This window comes from Oncorhynchus clarkii, chromosome 25 (assembly GCF_045791955.1).
Source record: "Oncorhynchus clarkii lewisi isolate Uvic-CL-2024 chromosome 25, UVic_Ocla_1.0, whole genome shotgun sequence".
NCBI lineage: Eukaryota > Metazoa > Chordata > Actinopteri > Salmoniformes > Salmonidae > Oncorhynchus > Oncorhynchus clarkii.
The window spans coordinates 10408427-10429417 of NC_092171.1; the positions used below are offsets into that span (position 1 = coordinate 10408427).

Genomic DNA, 20991 nt, shown 5'->3' on the forward strand with positions numbered 1-20991 from the left:
CGAATACTTTCGCAAGGCACTGTATCCACATAATTTTCCTGCCTCATGATGCCATCTTATTTGTGAAGTGCACCAGTCACACCTGCAGCAAAGCACCCCCCACAACATGATGCTACCACTCCCGTGCTTCACGGGATGGTGCTCTTCGGCTTGCAAGCATCCCCCTTTTTCCTCCAAACATAACAATGGTCATTATGGCCAAACAGTTCTATTTTTGTTTCATCAGACCAGAGGACATTTCTCCAAAAAGTACGATCTTCATCCCCATGTGCAGTTGCACACCGTAGTCTGGCTTTTTTATGGCGGTTTTGGAGCAGTGGCTTCTTCCTTGCTGAGCGGCCTTTCAGGTTGTCGATCTAGGACTCGTTTTTACTGTGGATACAGATACTTTTGTACCCGTTTCCTCCAGCATCTTCACAAGGTCCTTTGCTGTTGTTCTGTGATTGATTTGCACTTTTCGCACCAAAGTACGTTCATCTCTAGGAGACAGAAAGCGTCTCCTTCCTGAGCGGTATGACGGCTGCATGGTCCCATGGTGTTTATACTTGCGTACTATTGTTTGTACAGATGAACGTGGTACCTTCAGGCGTTTGGAAATTGCTCCCAAGGATGAACCAGACTTGCGGAGGTATACCATTTTTTTCCTGAAGTCTTGGCTGATTTCTTTTGATTTTCCCATGATGTCAAGCAAAGAGGCACTGAGTTTGAAGGTAGGCCTTGAAATACATCCACAGGTACACCTCCAATTGACTCAAATGATGTCAATTAGAATATCAGAAGCTTCTAAAGCCATGACATCATTTTCTGTAATTTTCCGAGCTGTTTAAAGGCACAGTCAACGTAGTGCATGTAAACTTCTGACCCAGCTGAATTGTGATACAGTGAATTAAGTGAAATAATCTGTCTGTAAACAATTGTTGGAAAAATGACTTGTGTCATGTCCTAACCGACTTGCCAAAACTATAGTTTGTTAACAAGAAATATGTGGAGTGGTTGAAAAAGTAGTTTTAATGACTCCAACCTAAGTGCATGTAAATTTCCGACATCAACTGTATATGTGCTTTAATAAAAAAATGTTTTTAAAGACTCAGCTTTATTTGATATGGTCCTATGAAGTTTACATGTTGGAGCTCATGGGTCCTTTAGATGGAAACGCCCATGCTTAACTAGGGAGGCTCGACAATCGCTAGTCAGGTTTCCATCCAAATGGCGGCAGCTTTTCATGCAAATATTAAAAATTGAATAAAAACATTATGGGAATTTTCACATCAGAGATGATGCCTTCAAACTGACAAATAACTTTTGCGGTTAAAATTCCCATGTATTGAACAAAAAAATACAAGTTAAATTGGTTTCCATCGCATTTTCAACTCTACTGATTGTTTTGTCACAAAACCTGTTGCGTTATATAGCAAAATGTGCCCACTCTGGTCTTGGCACATGCGCTCTAGCCAACAGCTCGCAGGAAGTGCGGGTAGGCTACCTTCATGAGATTATAGACTGAGCTAGACTATTTTTATTTGTCAAATGCAGTGGAGGCTGGTGGGAGGAGCTATAGGAGGATGGGCTCATTGTCATGGCATAAATGGAACGGTATCTAACATATTTGAACCATGTTTGACTCCGTTCCATCAATTCCAGTCCAGTCATTACAATGAGCTCCTCCTATAACTCCTCCCACCAGCCAAGCATCATGATCATGTCACCAGAATAAAACTCTTGATATTTATTGAAAAGGTGCATCAGGTTCATCACCGGGCACTTTCACCACCCTGTGAAGGCTGCTGAGGGGAGGACGGCTCATAATAATGGCTGGAACGGAGCAAATGGAATGGCATCAAACACATGGTAACCATGCGTTTGATCCCATTCCTCTGCTGCTATTTTCACGAACCCGTTAAAAGTGCCACAACCTCCTGCGAGTTCGTCATAACTTATTTCATCTGTATCCTAAAACTGCAAGCTTTCCCTGAATCATAGCAGGAGACCACACAACATATTGCATGACTCCGAAGTTTACTTCTATATGATGGGTATTATACCAATATCTTTCTAGATTGATTCTTGCCTCCTATAAGACCCTATGAGTTGTGAACTGTACATGATACAGACAACATCTTGGTGTCATTACACTCCTTATAGTTTGCTTTAATATATGGAGTGTCTAGGTGAAATAAAAATATTTCACATTCATTTGTTCAACATTGCAAAATATGAATCGTAAAACTACCCGTTTAGATTTTGTTCATTTTTAGACATTGTTTAAAGCAATATACTCTACAAGTACATCACATTTACAGAGTGGGTTCTCTGCTACATGATAAATTAATGATTGATTGTGTAGCAGTAATAATCAATTGTATGAGCACCACCACCAGAGTGAATGGGAAAATGGATTCAAAGTGAACTCCTTCTGCTGGTGATTTGCTGAATGTGTAATCTTAATTAAAAGGAGGGCTTGGATTGGTTCATGACATGTAATGTAAATTTCAATGTATAAAATCATATTTTCAAACGTACCAGGGAGCCCACTCTGGATGTGATGTACTTGTAGAGTATATTGTTTTAAATAATATGTAAAAAAAAAAATAATAATTAAGTGTCATTTTGGGTGATTCTGTCTTTAAGGGCGTGTTCGTAAATTCACTGTCGTGCCAGAGTGTGCTCAGAGTGCATTTGTGAGTGTCGTTAGATTGTCCGTTAGTAAATTCAGAGCGTTTTGCTCTCGGAGCGTTCAGAGCGCACACTGGACGCTCTGGCCGAGGAGTAAGGTTGATGCGATCGTTCTGACCTCCCAACAGCAGTCAAGCACGCAACCGAACTTGATTACTACTTCCAGACACAAATGAGAGAACACCTCACTCTGAACATTTTACACGCCCTAAGCACAACTGTTTGGTCTGTATTCAAATTATCTAGTGCATTGGTGAATGCAACTGTGCTGCTGGCAACCATTTCAATATGGTTTTTTTTCTGCCGACGTTTACTGGACAGCAGTATTATTCAAATGGGTGTTGCGCGTTCGTAAATTCCTCAGTTATTTTGTGCTCTGGCACACAGACGAGTGTGCTCTGAAATCGGAGTATATAGCCAGAGTGAATTTACGAACACAGTCCAAGTCTCCAGTGGGTGATGAAGTCCCTTCCATCTATGTAATGTATTACGTTAAGGACAGGTGCAGTCAGGTGGAAGGAGGGGTGGAGTGCATGACACTCCATCCTGGATATGACAAGAGTCTGCCTCAACCCATGGGTCCAATAAGTTCAATAAGTACAGACAGATGTGAGATGTAGGAGGATGGCACTCTTCCCATACCACTCCAGGAGGCTGCTTTGCATTGGTCAGTAGCCTACAAAGGAATATGAGAAGAGTGCAATTGCTGAACTTAAGTAGATATTCTAAACAAAGTGTTTTGATATCTTTCAAGTGTAACAGTAACAATAATAACAAAATATTTAATAAAAAAGTACTAGTATAATTTTAATGCTGAGAGCAAGGTCTCTCCCAATTCATACATCAGTATCACCTCGTCTTTGAGTCAGAGGATTCCAAAAGCATCTCTTCTGCCCATCTGTAAAAAAAAAAAATGTTTAAAAAAATGAGGAAGAGTTGATGAGTGGCACACATATTAAAAAGGGTGAGATTACTAAACACTTGTGATGTACCGTGTTATTAGTAATCCCCTTTTGCCCCTTCGGAGGTGTTTGCCAACACCTGATGGGCATGGCAGCGTATAACAGCTCCAGGCACCTCTTGTCACAAATACTGGTCATGAAGCAGCCCGACTTCGGCTTCTTCATGGCATTCGGAAAGTATTCAGACCACTTCACTTTCTCCACATTGTTACGTTAGCCGTATTCTAAAATGGATTAAATAAAAAAATGTTTGTCATCAATCTACACACAATACCCCATAACGACAGAGCTAACAATTTTTTAGAAAGCTTTGCAAATTGATAAAATATTTGTTTTTAAATTAAATAAAAAAGTATTCAGACCCTTTGCTATTAGACTATGCATCCTGTTTCCATTGATCAACCTTGATGTTTCTACAACTTGATTGGAGTACACCTGTAGTAAATTCAATACAAGGTCCCACAGTTGAAAGTGGATGTCAGAGCACTTGGTGGAATCACCGAGACTCTTCCTAGAGCTGGCCGCCCAGCCAAACTGAGCAATCGGGGGGAGAAGGGCCTTGGTCAGGGAGATTACCAAGAACCTGTGGGTCACTCTGACAGAGCTCAAAAGTTCCTCTGTGCAGCACTCCACCAATCAGACCTTTATGGTAGAGTGGCCAGACGGAAGCCACTCCTCAGTAAAAAAGGAACACGACAGCCCGCTTGGAGTTTTCCAAAAGACACCTAAAGGACTCTCAGACCATGAGAAACAAGATTCTCTAGTCTGATGAAACCAAGATTGAACTCTTTGGCCTGAATGCCAAGTGTCACGTCTGGAGAAAACCAGGCACCACTCATCACCTGGCCAATACCATCCCTACGGTGAAGCATCATGGTGGCAGCATCATGCTGTGGGGATGTTTTTCAGGGGCGGGGACTGGGAGACTAGTCAGGATTGAGGTAAAGATGAATGGAGCTAAGTACAGAGATCCTTAATTAAAACCTGCTCCAAAGCACTCATGACCTCAGACTGGGGGAGAAGGTTCACCTTCCAACAGGACAACGACCCTAAACACACAGCCAAGACAAAACAGGAGTGGCTTTGGGACAAGTTTCTGAATGTGGCCCGGTCAGAGCCTGAACTTGACCTGAAAATAGCTGTGCAGCGACGCTCCCCATCCAACCTGGCAGAGCTTGAGAGGATCTGCAGAGAAAATGGGAGAAACTCCACAAATACAGGTGTGCAAGCTTGTTGCGTCATACCCAAGAAGACTCAAGGCTGTAATTGCTGCCAAAGCTACTTCAACAAAGTACAGGGTCTGAATACTTATGTCAATGTGATATCAGTTTTTTTTATATACATTTGCAAAAATGTCTAAACCCGTTTTTTGTGTGTAGATTGATGAGGGGGAAAAAATATTTAATCAATTTTAGAATAAGGCTGTGATGTAACAAAATGTGGAAAGAGTGAAGGAGTCTGAATACTTTCCAAATGCACTGTATATCCAACCCAGCTCCTATATCACTGGGGGAGAGAGGGAAAGACATTCACCATACAGTCATGGAAGCCAACAGTAAATACACAATTCAACATAGCCAATCAGAGATCCTGATGCACAGCTAAATCACAAGGGACACGTGCCAGCATGGAATTACTCACTCCGCCCAGGAGTAGTCCATTGGCACAGTGTGGAAGGGGACACTTCCTTACAACATACATATACACACACAGCAATGATTACATTATCAATGGTGGTTAGGTGAATTCCAGGACAGATGGTGTTTTGACCATTGACCAAATCAAATGTGACCAACCTGATTCAAGTGTCCTCCATTACTCTGAAGTGGGACTGGTGTCTAACAGTTCCTGATATGGTAGGAGGGTTCCTAGATGCTGCTGAACAACAAATCCACCAGGTTTTGTAAGTAGGCTGTGAATGAAATAAAATATAACTCAAACATAGCGAGAAAAATAACTAGTTTGGAATTCATTGATATGCTAATAGAGGGACTAACTACAGAATAGATTCAGCCCGGTGACGCTGAACGCCGTTACTATGCAACCAGCTGTGTACGTTGCTGAATGCTTCCTGATAACGTTTTGCTATTCACTGCCAGAGCCATAGTTATATTTGTAGTAGATTAGTACCATCATTTATTTTTGCCTTAGAAAATAAACGACAAACTTATTATCACAGTCATGTTTTGGGTTAGCAGACGAAGCCCCCAAATGCTAGCTAGCTACCTCATTTGCAAATCCAGGTAAGTTATATCTTTGTCCGAGTTTAAATGAGTTGGCTATCTAGCTAACATTAGTTCGTGCTGAAACATTATTGACAGTAAGCTGGCTACATGTTATTATTAGCTAGAAAGCTAGTATCCAAGTGCCTGCCCTGTATCGACTTAAATTTGAGCAAATAATAAAATGTCAATGGGCTACAATTAGCTGTTGTTAGCTAGCTAAGGTCAGCTATGCACATCGTCCTCTGAGATGCTACATCACATTACACGTAAGCTTGATGTATTTAGCTAGCTACAGTATCATTCTCCTTTCATCTGTGGCATCATAGATCGCCTGGCACGCTAGCATTATCAAATAATGTTGTATAACCAAAAATAACTGCTAGCTAGTACCAGCTATATACTTAGCTAAAGTACTCACCAACACCAGTGGTTTGACGGTTGACAGGCAGCGGAAGATACACTGTCGCAAGTAATCCATTCCTGGCCATCTGGCCATATTGTTGAAATGCATTGGAAGTTTGCAAAAACTTTATGGAAGCCCATTCTCACTCCTATTTGCGAGAAAAATGTGCTTACGTTGCACCCATATGCAGACTTGACAACGAATGTCCACATGGCATCTGGGAACATAGCACAACATAGCACAAGGTGTTGTCTCTGGGCAATTGGCAGTTGTGTAAAGTCCTTAAGTAAAACTACTTAGTTTGTTTGGGGTATCTGTACTTTACTATTTATATGTTGACAACTTTTACTTCCCAACATTCCTAAAGAAAATTATGTACTTTTTACTCCATACATTTTCCCTGGCACCCAAGAGTACTCGTTACATTTGGAATGCATAGCAGGACAGAAAAATGGTCCAATTCACACACTTATCAAGAGAACATTCCTGGTCATCCATATTGTGTCTGATCTGGCGGACTCACTAAACACACGCTTCGTTTGTAAATGATGTCTGAGTGTTGGTGTGCCCCTGGCTATCTGGGAAAAAAAGAAAATGGTACCTCCTGGTTTGCTTAATATAAGGAATTTGAAATTATTTATACTTTAACTGTTGATACTTAAGTATACCCAACACTCCAGTAAGTTGTAAAGAACTCACAAAACTACATTTCGGGCGATACTGACCAAAATTATCCTATTTACACTGTGTAGTCAATTTTGGCACCAGAATGAATGATTCTGACTCATATTGATGCCACATGGGGCATTTAAAACCAGACATATTGCTTCTAAGAGACCGTTTAAATGTTGAATAAATTAATGTGTAAATGTTTCATAATCTAGATGTTCTCCATACGTTAGAAGACACTAAGTATAATGACACCAAGATGTTGTCCAACCATGATTGTGTTCTGACCCCAGTGTAGCTCAATGTAAACAAGGGTAAAGTGTAGGCTTACGCTGACATTTTGATAACCATGTAAATCTCTCTTGGACAAGATGACTTATCAATATAGTCGGCTCTAAGCATCAAAGTAGACATGCAAAACTACAAATCCCTGCAAGCTCCAGCACATCACTAGCTGACACCTTTGCTAACAGGTATTGTGTCCATTTAAAAACTTTCACAGGACAAATCACAGAATTGGGAATTTAAAGAAGTGTAGCCAATTTATTTCTTACTACATTTAGCTAACATTAGATAGCTAATTCAGAGATTCTTACCTTTGCCTCGATTCAGCAGTCTCGTCCAGGTCATCATGGCATTTGTAGTCCTTTATGATAGTCATATTAGCAGCTAATTTGCTATGCATTATTGGGGGGGGGGGGGGGGGGGGGGGTAAATACAGGCAAATATATTTATAAAAAGTAACTTTGTCCTAGAGAGCTTTACACAGTTATCAAAACATCACGCCAGGGTAAGCCACGAAACACAGCTCTTATTTTAAATGTTTCTAAAATCCCCTATGAGGAAAAATGAATGGCGGGAAAACAATTGGAACCATTTCCCTGTTTGACCGCTAAGTTTATGGGTATTATGACCCATACTGTGGTACTCTATAGCCGCATTCAAAACAACTGGAAACTCAGAAAAATGCGAGGTCAAATCAGTGATCTTCAGGTCCTAGCTCTAGAAAGAGGCCCGAGTTCCCGAGTTGGAATTCCAAGTTGGATGACTTAATATACATTTTTCCCAGTCGGAGCTTTAAAAAAAAATGTGTATAAAGTGTTCCCAGTTGTTTTAAAAGCAATTACATCGGAAGTGTGAGATTTCCAAGTTGTTTTGAATGCGGCATATTTCGGAGTTGTTTTGAACCCGGCATAATTTTGTGACGTGATGACTCAAATTACGTCACCCCCGTAACATTCACATTGGAATCAAAACAGTGCAACGCCAATGCATCATACGGCGCCGCGGGCGTACCATTTAAAATAAAATAATCTAATAATCCAAACCCAGTCCAGACAACTATGCAAAAACTATCCGCCTGTGTGTATAACCTGTAGCTAACAGCAAGCAAACGCCTCAGGGTTCCGACTGTTTGCAAAGTGTGTGGTGACAGGAGAGGTGGTGTTCAATCACGGTCCAACTCTAGATTTTAGGCGAACGTTACTTAGCTCATCCTTTGCAAGTAACTCTGCATGATCTAATAATTTGAGTATGGCATTGGCTGTGTTGTTACTTTATGATAATGATCTAGTTACAGTATAGGCAGGAAATAGATACATGGCAGGGTAAAGGCACCCACAAATGTATTGTTGCTATCTAGTGATCTAAACAGTTGAGTGTGGTAGCAATGGTTGTTCAATGACAATAGCTACAGTACTGGGTATCTAGCTAGCTAGTTAGCGTGACAAATATATAAGCTATCGTTATAGTTATGACATGACATCTGGCTTGTTATCTACCAATCTTCACAACCTGTATAGACCAAGCAGACTTTTCCAACGACTTCATAAAACACTGATCTGGCATTAGCTATAAATCCTTTAAGTGACCAGCTATAGCTCAGCTAGCTAATAAAGTTAGCTTGCTGACTAGCATTGGGACCAGTGCCAAGGAGTGCGGGCGAGTCTGCAGAAATGCAAGCTATGCTAACTACTTAGCATTACAAGTCTTACCTTGATCTTTGTATCTAGGTCCCCCGTCCTCCACAGCATTTAATAAACCGGTGTTTAGTTGGTCCTCGTGACAAGTCCTCTTCTATATCCCCGACACGGAACATGCACCAGCCGGTTTTCACAATGCCATCCGTTCTCCTCTAGCTTGCTAATTTGATTTCATTTCGTGGCGAGACTGATTCGCCTTTGTCTGACTGACAGTGGCCATATTGACATTAATAGCGAGCGCACTGAGGTTCTCTGGGATTCGTAGTTTTGGAAATTCCTATTGCAGGAACGTCTCAGAAACATACGATCTTGAATGCACCCTTGATAAACTCTTTCTCAGGATTTTACCGCCGCCTGGCGGAATTGTTGTCTAATAATCCAATCAAATTTTTTTCAGTAATAGAGATGTTGTTTTCCACAAAGTTTTAAAAGTTATCCACTTCAGTTTTTTTCACAGACCCAAATTAGACCACAATCACCTGCTTTTGGACATTAATAATGTTTTCTCATCTAAGGTGTGTGTGTGGATGTGTTTAGCTATACTTGTGGGGTCCAGAAGTCCCCACAAGGTCAAATGCTATTTCTAGGGGGTTTAGGGTTACGGTTACGTGCTTCTACACCTGCATTGCTTGCTGTTTGGGGTTTTAGGCTGGGTTTCTGTACATCACATTGAGATATCAGCTGATGTATGAAGGGCTATATAAATACATTTGATTTGATTTGGTTAGAATTAGTGTTCGGGTTAGGAGCTAGGGTTAGTTTTAGGGTTAACGTTAGGTTTTTGGGTTAAGGTTAGGGAGAATGGGATTTTGAATGTGACTGAATTGTGTGCCCCCACTTGGTTAGTTATACAAGACTGTGTGTGTGTGGTTCTGGTCCTGGTCTGAAAGAGAGAGACCCCATGGTAGCAGCCACGGTAGCTGAGTGGAGCCTGTTTAATGTATGGTTTGGCCGTGGTTATGTCAAACTGGGTAAGGGAGAGTGCAGGCAGTTACATGCACAATGAAGCCACCACTCATCTTTTCAACCCTGACAGTGAACAGTAAGCTCTATTTTAGGGCAATTCCACCACTTTTAAAACTCATTTTCATTATCTCCAGCACAATACCAGGGCCTACATACGTGGAAAAGGCACATTTCTGTATTTTGTTGAAAAATGTTAAAGGTTATTGTTTATTTTATATATATATACATATATATACACACACACACTAACGTTCAAAAGTTTGGGGTCACCTTGAAATGTCCTTGTTTTCTCTAAAAACATACAAAAATGAGTTGCAAAATTAATAGGAAATATAGTGAAGACATTGACAAAGTTATAATGATTTTTAATTGAAGTAATAATTGTCTTTCAAACTTTGCTTTCATCAAAGAATCCTCCATTTGCAGCTATTACAGCCATGCAGACCTTTGGCATTCTAGTTGTCAATTTGTTGAGGTAATCTGAATAGATTTCATGCTTCCTGAAGCACCTCCCACAAGTTGGATTGGCTTGATGGGCACTTCTTCTTCGGTCAAGCTGCTCCCACAACAGCTCAAAAGTGTTGAGCTCCGGTGACTGTGCTGGCCACTCCATTATAGACAGAATACCAGCTAATTGCTTCTTCCCTAATTAGTTCTTGCATTTTTTATATATTTTTTTATTTTCAATCTTTATTTAACCAGGTAGGCTAGTTGATAACAAGTTCTCATTTACAACTGTGACCTGGCCAAGATAAAGCAAAGCAGTGCGACACAAACAACAACACAGAGTTACACATGGAATAAACAAACATACAGTCAATAACACAATAGAAAAAGTCTATATACAGTGTGTGCAAATGGCGTGAGGTGGTAAGGCAATAAATAGGCCATAGTGGCGAAGTAATTACAATTTAGCAAATTAACACTGGATTGATAGATGTGCAGATGATGATGTACAAGTAGAAATACTGGTGTGCAAAAGAGCAAAAAAGTAAATAAAAACAATATGGGAATGAGGTATTCGGCCCCCTTGAACTTTGCAACCTTTTGCCACATTTCAGGCTTCAAACATAAAGATATATAACTGTATTTTTTTGTGAAGAATCAACAACAAGTGGGACACAATCATGAAGTGGAACGACATTTATTGGATATTTCAAACTTTTTTAACAAATCAAAAACTGAAAAATTGTCCGTGCAAAATTATTCAGCCCCCTTAAGTTAATACTTTGTAGCGCCACCTTTTGCTGCGATTACAGCTGTAAGTCGCTTGGGGTATGTCTCTATCAGTTTTGCACATCGAGAGACTGAAATTTTTTCCCATTCCTCCTTGCAAAACAGCTCGAGCTCAGTGAGGTTGGATGGAGAGCATTTGTGAACAGCAGTTTTCAGTTCTTTCCACAGATTCTCGATTGGATTCAGGTCTGGACTTTGACTTGGCCATTCTAACACCTGGATATGTTTATTTTTGAACCATTCCATTGTAGATGTTGCTTTATGTTTTGGATCATTGTCTTGTTGGAAGACAAATCTCCATCCCAGTCTCAGGTCTTTTGCAGACTCCATCAGATTTTCTTCCAGAATGGTCCTGTATTTGGCTCCATCCATCTTCCCATCAATTTTAACCATCTTCCCTGTCCCTGCTGAAGAAAAGCAGGCCCAAACCATGATGCTGCCACCACCATGTTTGACAGTGGGGATGGTGTGTTCAGCTGTGTTGCTTTTACGCCAAACATAACGTTTTGCATTGTTGCCAAAAAGTTCAATTTTGGTTTCATCTGACCAGAGCACCTTCTTCCACATGTTTGGTGTGTCTCCCAGGTGGCTTGTGGCAAACTTTAAACAACACTTTTTATGGATATCTTTAAGAAATGGCTTTCTTCTTGCCACTCTTCCATAAAGGCCAGATTTGTGCAATATACGACTGATTGTTGTCCTATGGACAGAGTCTCCCACCTCAGCTGTAGATCTCTGCAGTTCATCCAGAGTGATCATGGGCCTCTTGGCTGCATCTCTGATCAGTCTTCTCCTTGTATGAGCTGAAAGTTTAGAGGGGCGGCCAGGTCTTGGTAGATTTGCAGTGGTCTGATACTCCTTCCATTTCAATATTATCGCTTGCACAGTGCTCCTTGGGATGTTTAAAGCTTGGGAAATCTTTTTGTATCCAAATCCGGCTTTAAACTTCTTCACAACAGTATCTCGGATCTGCCTGGTGTGTTCCTTGTTCTTCATGATGCTCTCTGCGCTTTTAACGGACCTCTGAGACTATCACAGTGCAGGTGCATTTATACGGAGACTTGATTACACACAGGTGGATTGTATTTATCATCATTAGTCATTTAGGTCAACATTGGATCATTCAGAGATCCTCACTGAACTTCTGGAGAGAGTTTGCTGCACTGAAAGTAAAGGGGCTGAATAATTTTGCACGCCCAATTTTTCCGTTTTTGATTTGTTAAAAAAGTTTGAAATATCCAATAAATGTCGTTCCACTTCATGATTGTGTCCCACTTGTTGTTGATTCTTCACAAAAAAATAAAGTTTTATATCTTTATGTTTGAAGCCTGAAATGTGGCAAAAGGTCGCAAAGTTCAAGGGGGCCGAATACTTTCGCAAGGCACTGTACATACACATACATACATACATATACACACCTTGTAAGCATTTGTATCTGTCATGTGTGAATGTTGCTGTTTTTATGTTTACTATACACAGTATATCAGAAATTGTGTAATATAATTATTGTTAACATAAAATTATAAATATAGTTTATACATTTTCTGTATATTGTAAATAGCCTCTAAAATATACCTAAACAGACCATAAATGTCAAAAAATGTGTTTTCTTGGAAAGCAGTAAGTGCTATGATCCTGTCTCAGCCTCCAGTAATTATGCTGCAATAGTGTCGGGCGGCTAGGGTCAGTCTGTTATATCTGGAGTATTTCTCCTCTCTTATCCAGTGTCCTGGGTGAATTTAAGTATGCTCCTTCTAATTCTCTCTTGCTTTCTCTTTCTTTCTATTTCTCTCTCTCTCTTCTCTCATAGGACCTGAGCCCTAGGACCATGCCTCAGGACTACCTGGCATGATGACTCCTTGCCGTCTCCAGTCCACCTGGTTGTGCTGCAGTTTCAACCTTTCTGCCTGTGGCTATGGAACCCTGACCTGTTCACTGGATGTGCTACCTTGTCCCAGACCTACTGTTATTCTCTCTCTCTCTACCGCACCTGCTGTCTCTAACTCTGAATGATCGGCTATGAAAAGCCAACTGACATTTACTCCTGAGGTGCTGACCTGTTGCACCCTCTACAACCACTGTGATTATTATTATCTAACCCTGCTGGTCATCGATGAACTTTTGAACATCTTGGTCATGTTCTGTTATAATCTCCACATGGCACAGCCAGAAGAGGAATGGCCACCCCTCAGAGCCTGATTCCTGTCTAGGTTTCTTCCTAGGTTCCTGCCTTTCTAGGGAGTTTTTCCTAGCCACCGTGCTTCTACATCTGCATTGCTTGCTGTTTGGGGTTCTAGGCTGAGTTTCTGTATAGCACTTTATGACATCAGCTGATGTAAAAAGGGCTTTATAAATAAATCGGATTGATTGATACAATATCAGTACTTTTTACATTTACAACTTTTCTAAGTCATATCATCAACTGATTTCAGCCAGTGTATGGTTGTGGATTGACTGCATTGTTTCAATGGAAGGTTGGCGTATTGTCAGTTAATTTGAACAATTTATGGAATTTTTCCTCAGACTGTCTGGCTAGCATACAGTGGAGATACATTCTTGAAATTCATTATTTTATTTATATCTTATCACAGCTTTGGCAAACCATGGTTTAGCAACTCCCTGACCAAAATGACTGACCTTTATCCCATCATAAGAAGGTTAATGACCATTCTAGTATTCTAGTTCCTAATTAAATCAAAATCAAATCAAATTTTATTGGTCATATACACATTGTTAGCAAATGTTATTGCGAGTGTAGTGAAATGCTTGTGCTTTTAGTACCGACAGTGCAGCAATATCTAACAAGTAATCTAACAATTCCACAACCAGCTAATACACACAAATCTAAGCAAAGGGATGGAATAAGAATATGTTCATATAAATATATGGATGAGCAATGACCGAGCGGCATAGGCAAGATGCAATAGATGATATAAAATACAGTATATAAATATGGGATGAGTAATACATGATATGTAAACATCATTATTAAAGTGGCATTAATAAAGGGACTAGTGATCCATTTGTTAGAGTGGCCAATGATTTCAAGTCTGTATGTAGGCATCAGCCTCTCTGTGTTAGTGATGTCTGTTTAACAGTCTGATGGCCTTAAGATAGAAGCTATTTTTCACTCTCTCGGCCCCAGCTTTGATGCACCTGTACTGACCTCACCTTCTGGATGGTAGCGGGATAAACGAAAGTGGCTCGGGTGGTTGTCCTTCCTTTGACATCAGGTGCTGTAGGTGTCCTGGAGGGCAGGTAGTTTGATGGGTTGTGCAGACCGCACCACTCTCTGGAGAGCCCTGCAGTTGTGGGCAGTGCAGTTGCCATACCAGGCGTTGATACAGCCCAACAGGATGCTCTCAATTGTGCATCTGTAAAAGTTTGTGAGGGTTTTAGGTGACAAGCTACATTTCTTCAGCCTCCTGAGGTTGAAGAGGCGCTGCTGCGCCTTCTTCACCACACTGCCTATGTATGTGGACCATTTCAGTTTGTCAGTGATGTGTACGCCGAGGAACTTAAAACTTTCCACCTTCTCCACTGCTGTCCCATCGATGTGGATAAGGGGGTGCTCCCTCTGCTGTTTCTTGAATTTCACGACCATCTCCTTTGTTTTGTTGACGTTGAGTGAGAGGTTGTTTTCCTGGCCTTACCAAGGCAACTATTGTCTATCTAGTAAATGTGCTAGCTATTTCAGTGGATATTGAACACATTTCTACCTGCAAATGAATAATGTTTTTACTAGATCTAAGGAATTGTAATAAATTCACACAAGGTTTTTTGTGGAAATCAACGGAAGTCAAAGGATGTCAAAGTAGGCCATAAATGTTTGAGTAATTTACATTTGGTTTGAGGTCTCTCTGACAATCAATTAGAAAGGGTATTGCGATAACAATAAAATGACATATTTCACAAGATTTAAGTCATTTTTATAATTTTTTGGGGTGGAAATCCAAGGTTGTAAAAGTAGGCCAGACATTTGTAGAATCATTTACACTTGGTTCAAGGTGTCACTGACAAGCCTATGGAAAAGTTAATGCGATAAGAATAATTATATATTTTACTAGATTTAAGGCTTTTTATCTAAAAGGTTTCATTTAGTTTCCTTAATAGGATATTGATTTATGCGTCATATCTTTTTCTTAATCCACTTAGAACTCATTATAAACACAAAACATATTTTGATCAGCTAAGGCTACATCCCCTTTATCACAACACATGTAGGCCTGCTAAAACTTTGACTACAGAAAATGATCACCATTACAAGAATAACAGCACATTAATAGCTGCAGTAAATGAAAGGCTTGGCTGTGTCTTTGTTTCTGTTGTCCTATTTTGTAATGCTAATCTATAGTCCTTCATTAAAACCTGTTGATTGGGGAAGACTTGCTTATTTCTGATTAAGTGGATCAAGATGTCTGTTAACTTTCACCCGAAGAGCTTCTGTCAACAGTCAGGGTAGGAGGGGCGACTCGTTCCTCTCACAACCCGTCTCCAACCCCTTATCGATGTTGTGTATTGTCAATGCCAACTGTTCTCGCAAAATCAAAGCTTGCCGGTCCGTAGATTGTGTGAACATGGGATCAGCATCACCCAGGGGCGTCATATACCCAAAAAATCTGAGGGGACACAAACTATGTGTGGATGGCTGGGGGTTGGTCTACCGGGAGGAACATTTCCCTCTGTACGTAAATGTGAGAATGTTGCATTTTTCAAACACCTGAAACAGCATTTTCCTGCTATCTAAAGCCAAAATATTTATGCTTTGTAAAAAATATTTGGATTTTTCTGCATATCTAACCATACATCTTAAGCTGTCTGTAGAAGAAGAAACGAAATATGCTGCTCTGCATCTCTGCTAAAATCTGGGTTAAAGATTAAAAGGAATTCAGTACATTTAGTTATTGCTTGCTTTTCTCAAATAGTTAGACAAGCTAGCTACTAACTAGATTGATAGCCTGAAATGGCTTCTTGGTAGCTAGTTATGAGGTTGTTGAGAGTAGGAACCTAATCTGGGCAAGCTAAAGCCAACGTCATAAAATTGCTAAGTGACTAGTAGTATTACAAAGGATTTATTTTTATTTTTTAAATTGACAAATCTGAGGGGGAACGTGCCCCTGTGCCCCCTATGGGCATGACACCCCCGGCGTCACCCCTTACAAATGGCACTATCTAATGAAGTAAAAAAAAATGACGCAAGGTTTTACATTTAGGTTAGGCATACCCAGAGCAATAATACAGGCATTTTGTATTGGAGCAATGGGCGCCAAATGTGTCTCTAACTTTATAGGGCTACTTTTATATGTCCTATGTGAGCGTTACAATTAAATAGGCAACCAATTCATATTTCAAGTTTTGCACAAATGTCATTTTTGCTGCTCTATTCCCAACTCCAATGTGGTGAATAAAAAAAATGGTTGGCTTGACAATGACAGCAATGGAATTGGCAAGAGCACAAACAGATCTGAGACCAGGCTACTACTCCCCCTCATCAGGAAACAACTGAAATCTAAGACATGAATTTGTCTGAATCTTTCATCTCTTTTGTTGAATGTTGGTTTAGTGTTGTCCGTCTACTACATCTATTAAAATGAGGACCCAGCAGGCCTGCCCTGCCAAAAAGAGACCGCTAATAACATGATGATTAACACACACAGCACAGGGAGCACATCTGTTTAGCTGTCTGACTACTGTTGATCTAGCATCACGTTTTGTGTGTGTGTATGTGTCTGTCCTCTGCCTGTCAGCTGTCGATCTGTCAATCAGCCATTCCTGTGTGTTGTCTGTGTGAATGCTGTCTGCGGGCACACTGTCTGTCATCCCAAGACCACCTGCCACACTCCAGTCCCAATACACACTCCAGACTGGGACTCTATGGAGGAACCAGTTGCCTCAGCCACTATAGTGTTTGTGTGTGTATATGACAGAAAAAGACGCAGCCAGCTCCTGCATTAGAGACACATAATCAGGTGCATGTGAAGAGCCCTTTACAATCCACATCCCAGAGCAGAGCACACACTGGATTACTCATCTGTCCCCTATGGGAGCTCGGCTCCCAATACACACCAGTCTGTTTGACCTGACACACACACATACACAGGGGGACCACCATAGACTCAGGCAGAGAAGGATAGACATACCTCCACACACTAATGATGTTATACACATATTTGACAAACTTAATTACACTAATATGATAATCTGTCCATGGGGTGCCATTCTAAAGCTACACAGGGGTTGAGGGGCCAGTTGTTAATGAGTGAAAGGAAAATATCTGTCTGTCAGTGATGTCCATCTATGTATGCCTTTTGATCAAGCAAGACTAGTGCTCCAATTAGAACAATATTAGATCATGAAAACTAGATCATTATCCCAGACCGAGTTGATAAATAATGCAAAAAGTTTAGGCTCAAAACTGTTTCGATTTTTAATTAAACAATTCAAGAATTGACATAGCCTACCTGAAGCGTATCAACGATGTTTGGACTGAATGACATGGAGGGTGAAACCGCTTAGATGTCCATTAGAGAGAGATTATCACGTCATTAATTGCCGGTAAAAAAGCACTCCTCTATCTACTTATCTATTGGTGTCTAATCCACCCTTGTTTCAGATGAAAATGGGGTCATTAAAAACGAAATGTGTGTTTTTCTTTCATGTGCGAGTCCCATCTTTACTGGTCGATGTGGTGATGATGGGTGTGATCGATGAGTGGGTGGAGGTGGGGGTTGGGATCAGGCAGAGGCTATTAGTCCTAAAATAGGGCGTTACTTTGAAGCTCCCCCGCGCGTCCACTGTCTTTGATGTTGGTCCCCACCCCTTTGTACACGTCCGTCGGGATGTCACAGCGGGGCTACTATATATAAAGGTGGTCAGTCCTTGTCCTCCTCCATCTGCAACAGGGTTTAACTCTCAACTCTTTCAGAAATGGCATATTTCCCAATTTGGCTGCTGTGCGCCAGTGCGATACTGTCTCTAACGCACAGCTTCAACCAGGAGAACCTGAAAGAGGCTATGCTTCAGAGGCTTGGACTGAAGGAACTCCCAAGGATCCATAAAAGGGACTTGGAAAACCTGGTCGTTCCTAGCCACATCAGAAACAAGTACCTGACCCTGCTGAAGCTGCACCACGAGAGGAGACGCCGCTCTCTGCCCAGCCTAGCAGGAATCCTCAGGGGGTATTCCGGGAACGCAGGTAAACACCCATGGCAACTATGACAGTTTCTAAGACTGAGAATGACAGTTTTAAAGACTGACTGATTTTTTGTTTTATTTTCCATCATTATATTTGATTTACTATTAGTTATACTATTGTTAACACCAATGCGTAATTCTCAGTTTGGTTCTGTTTGGATTCCAAATTACGCACTGCTGTCCAATTGTCCACATGCGGACGGTGTCCTGTTATATTCTACATAACAGATATATCGGGGGAGATTCTTTACTCTGACGCCACCAGAGAGCGGTTGGTTTTCGACATGGAGGCCAGGGTCCCAGCCAACAGCGAGGTGACCATGGCGGAGCTCAGACTCTACCAGAACGCCCCTCATAAACTGCACCTGGCCGGGAGAAAGAGTCAAAAGCAGGGCAACAACGCACGGGTCAGCGTCTACTGGGTGGAGGTTCTAGAGAACGGCGCCAACCGCTCCTCACTGGTAGACTCAAGGTCAGCACCGTTACCGCACATCATTCAACAGCCTACTTTTAATTAGCCTAATACTAATTAATTGGCATGCTAGTTCATTAAAGTGCTATTGTGATTAATTTGTACGGTTGTCCTCTTTCAATAGGTTGGTGCCAATCTACGAGACCGGGTGGAAAGGTTTTGATGTGACGCAGGCCGTACACTACTGGTCGAAGGGACGTCGAGAGGTGCCGCTGCGCCTGGAGCTGCGGGTCGAGGGGGAGAGACCGGGAAGCTACGCAGCCGAGATGGCCAAGAGTATGCGCTTTACCGCGCAGGACCCCTCTGACCAGAGCACGGGAAAGCCTGAGCTTCTTTTTTACACCTTGAACCTGGAGGAATATGGGTAAGTGACATTTAATAGCTAGGCTAATAGCAATGTTTAGAACCTTGGTTGGACAGTGGACACATTTTAAGCATATAGGCTACACACATATGGACCTGGCTGCTATGTCACAGTATGGCATTTGCTTATACATTATTTGAGAATCCTCTATAGGTGTGTCAAACGTGTAATAATAACCTGACCGTTTATCTTCGTCCAGTTCCCGTGGTGACTGCCAGTCCAGCAAGCCGAACGGCATATGCTGCAGAGAAGACCACTTCATCAACTTCCGGGAGCTAACTTGGACTCAATACTGGGTCATCGAACCTGCAGGCTACCAGTCCTTCCGATGCGCAGGAGGATGCAAGCAGCCAAAGCGTCATTATGGCTACGGAGAACGGCGGTGCGCGGCTACGGAGAACGCTCCGCTACCTATAATGTACCTGGTGAAAAAAGGAGACTACACTGAGATTGAAGTGGCCGAGTTTCCCAACATGATAGTGGAGAAGTGCAGATGTACAATGGACAATGTATCTGTTTGAGAATGAGGAAGGAGCGCAATCCAGAGAGACAGAGATGCGAGTGCGACTCGTGACGCACAGTACTTTTTTTCTTCAAACTTAAATTACTACAGGCTAAAAAGGAGATCTCTTGTTGGTGTGAATATTTGAGACAACGGTTATATTAGCCGATCACTTGTTTGTTGAGCACTTTAAATGTAAATACGTAGCCTAATTTATGTTTCCCATGAATGCATTTATACTCTTCATATGACAAGATTAAAAATATGAATTAATTGCACATTTTCAAAGTATATTAACGAACGTATTTTTCTTCCACAAATCCTTAACAGTGTCACTTCATTGTTGTCTACGGGTTTGTCTTTTGAGGGAAAGCGGAGGGAGTGTGAATAAACGAAAACACAGTCAAACTGAGATCATTTACAGATGTGGTTGTGAGACCAATTTCCTATATCATTAGAGCCTCACCACTAGCCCAGTCCTTTTTTATGGTAACACATCCTCATCACGGGGCTGCCGATCAGTGTTTGATTTGTGGATTTATTTCCGTCTCAGAATCTACAGCACTGCACCCTTTGACGACCAGTGTGGCCAAGCTAAAAGTCACCAATTACGCACGAATGGCGCGCCTTTGGAGATTCACTATGACACGCGGACGGGAACAACAGGGTTGATTCTTATGCAAATACACCGACGGAGTTTTGAACTATGTCAAATGAGTTTTTATTTAAAAATGGCATGACTGATTTGAAAGACATCCAGGCCACTCTACCATTTATGACCAAGACCACGAGACAAAACCAATGTCAGATCGCTGTCCTCATCTCGTCCCCCATTAGAGCCCCAGTCAGTGTAAAGTGTGAGGTATTTTACTCTAATCTTAATCTAATCTATTCTCCGTGGTGTTCCGCGTTTGCCTGGCTACCCAAGCTCCTTGCTACGGACACACGCTACACCAAACCCAAGGACATTAGTTTCTTCTCAGCAATGAAGATAGCGGGGGAAAAAAATCTGTTTCAGTCGTCACGCAAATTCAGCATAACTAGGTGAAATCATACAGCCGGTTCAGTAAAGTTGGTGTTGTCTTGTTTTGCACACACACTGTACAAAATAATAAAATGTAGAACTACAGGATATTTCTTAACGTAGCTCTTTATTAGCTAGCTATAACTGGCATGTTCACGTATCGCCAACCAGGATCCAACCGACCATGACCTAACCGTTTGGGTGGTCTTAACCAATCATAGCGGTAAAATGCATCCAATTACAATTCAGTATGTTTACACATATGAATATGACATCCCCCTTCTTTTAAAACAAAATGTTTACATATTCTAAGGGTTTC

At 41.3% G+C, this 20991-nt stretch overlaps 2 protein-coding genes across 5 annotated transcripts in view; one reads left to right on the top strand and one right to left on the bottom strand.

Moving 5' to 3' along the window:
• Nucleotides 1-9147, bottom strand: part of LOC139383825 (homeobox-containing protein 1-like) — a 31412-nt gene extending 22265 nt beyond the window's left edge. For all 4 annotated transcript variants that reach the window (XM_071128401.1, XM_071128399.1, XM_071128400.1 and 1 more), the window contains exon 1: nucleotides 8927-9147. The gene's annotated coding sequence lies outside the window, so the exon portion shown is untranslated. The remainder of the gene's footprint in view (nucleotides 1-8926) is intronic.
• An 8896-nt stretch (nucleotides 9148-18043) lies between these two features.
• LOC139384019 (left-right determination factor 2-like) lies at nucleotides 18044-19821 on the top strand. Its single transcript, XM_071128649.1, has 4 exons — nucleotides 18044-18311; nucleotides 18539-18782; nucleotides 18907-19146; nucleotides 19346-19821. Exons 1-4 carry the CDS (start codon nucleotides 18044-18046, stop codon nucleotides 19665-19667), a joined length of 1074 nt encoding a protein of 357 aa, XP_070984750.1. The 3' UTR covers nucleotides 19668-19821.
• Nucleotides 19822-20991: the final 1170 nt, after the last annotated feature.

Coding starts and splice junctions, on each gene's coding strand:
- LOC139384019 (XM_071128649.1), top strand. CDS start 18,044: ATGGCATATTTCCCAATTTGGCTGCTGTGCGCCAGTGCGATACTGTCT. Junction 18,312..18,538: donor GGGGTATTCCGGGAACGCAG/GTAAACACCCAT, acceptor TCTACATAACAG/ATATATCGGGGGAGATTCTT. Junction 18,783..18,906: donor TCCTCACTGGTAGACTCAAG/GTCAGCACCGTT, acceptor CTCTTTCAATAG/GTTGGTGCCAATCTACGAGA.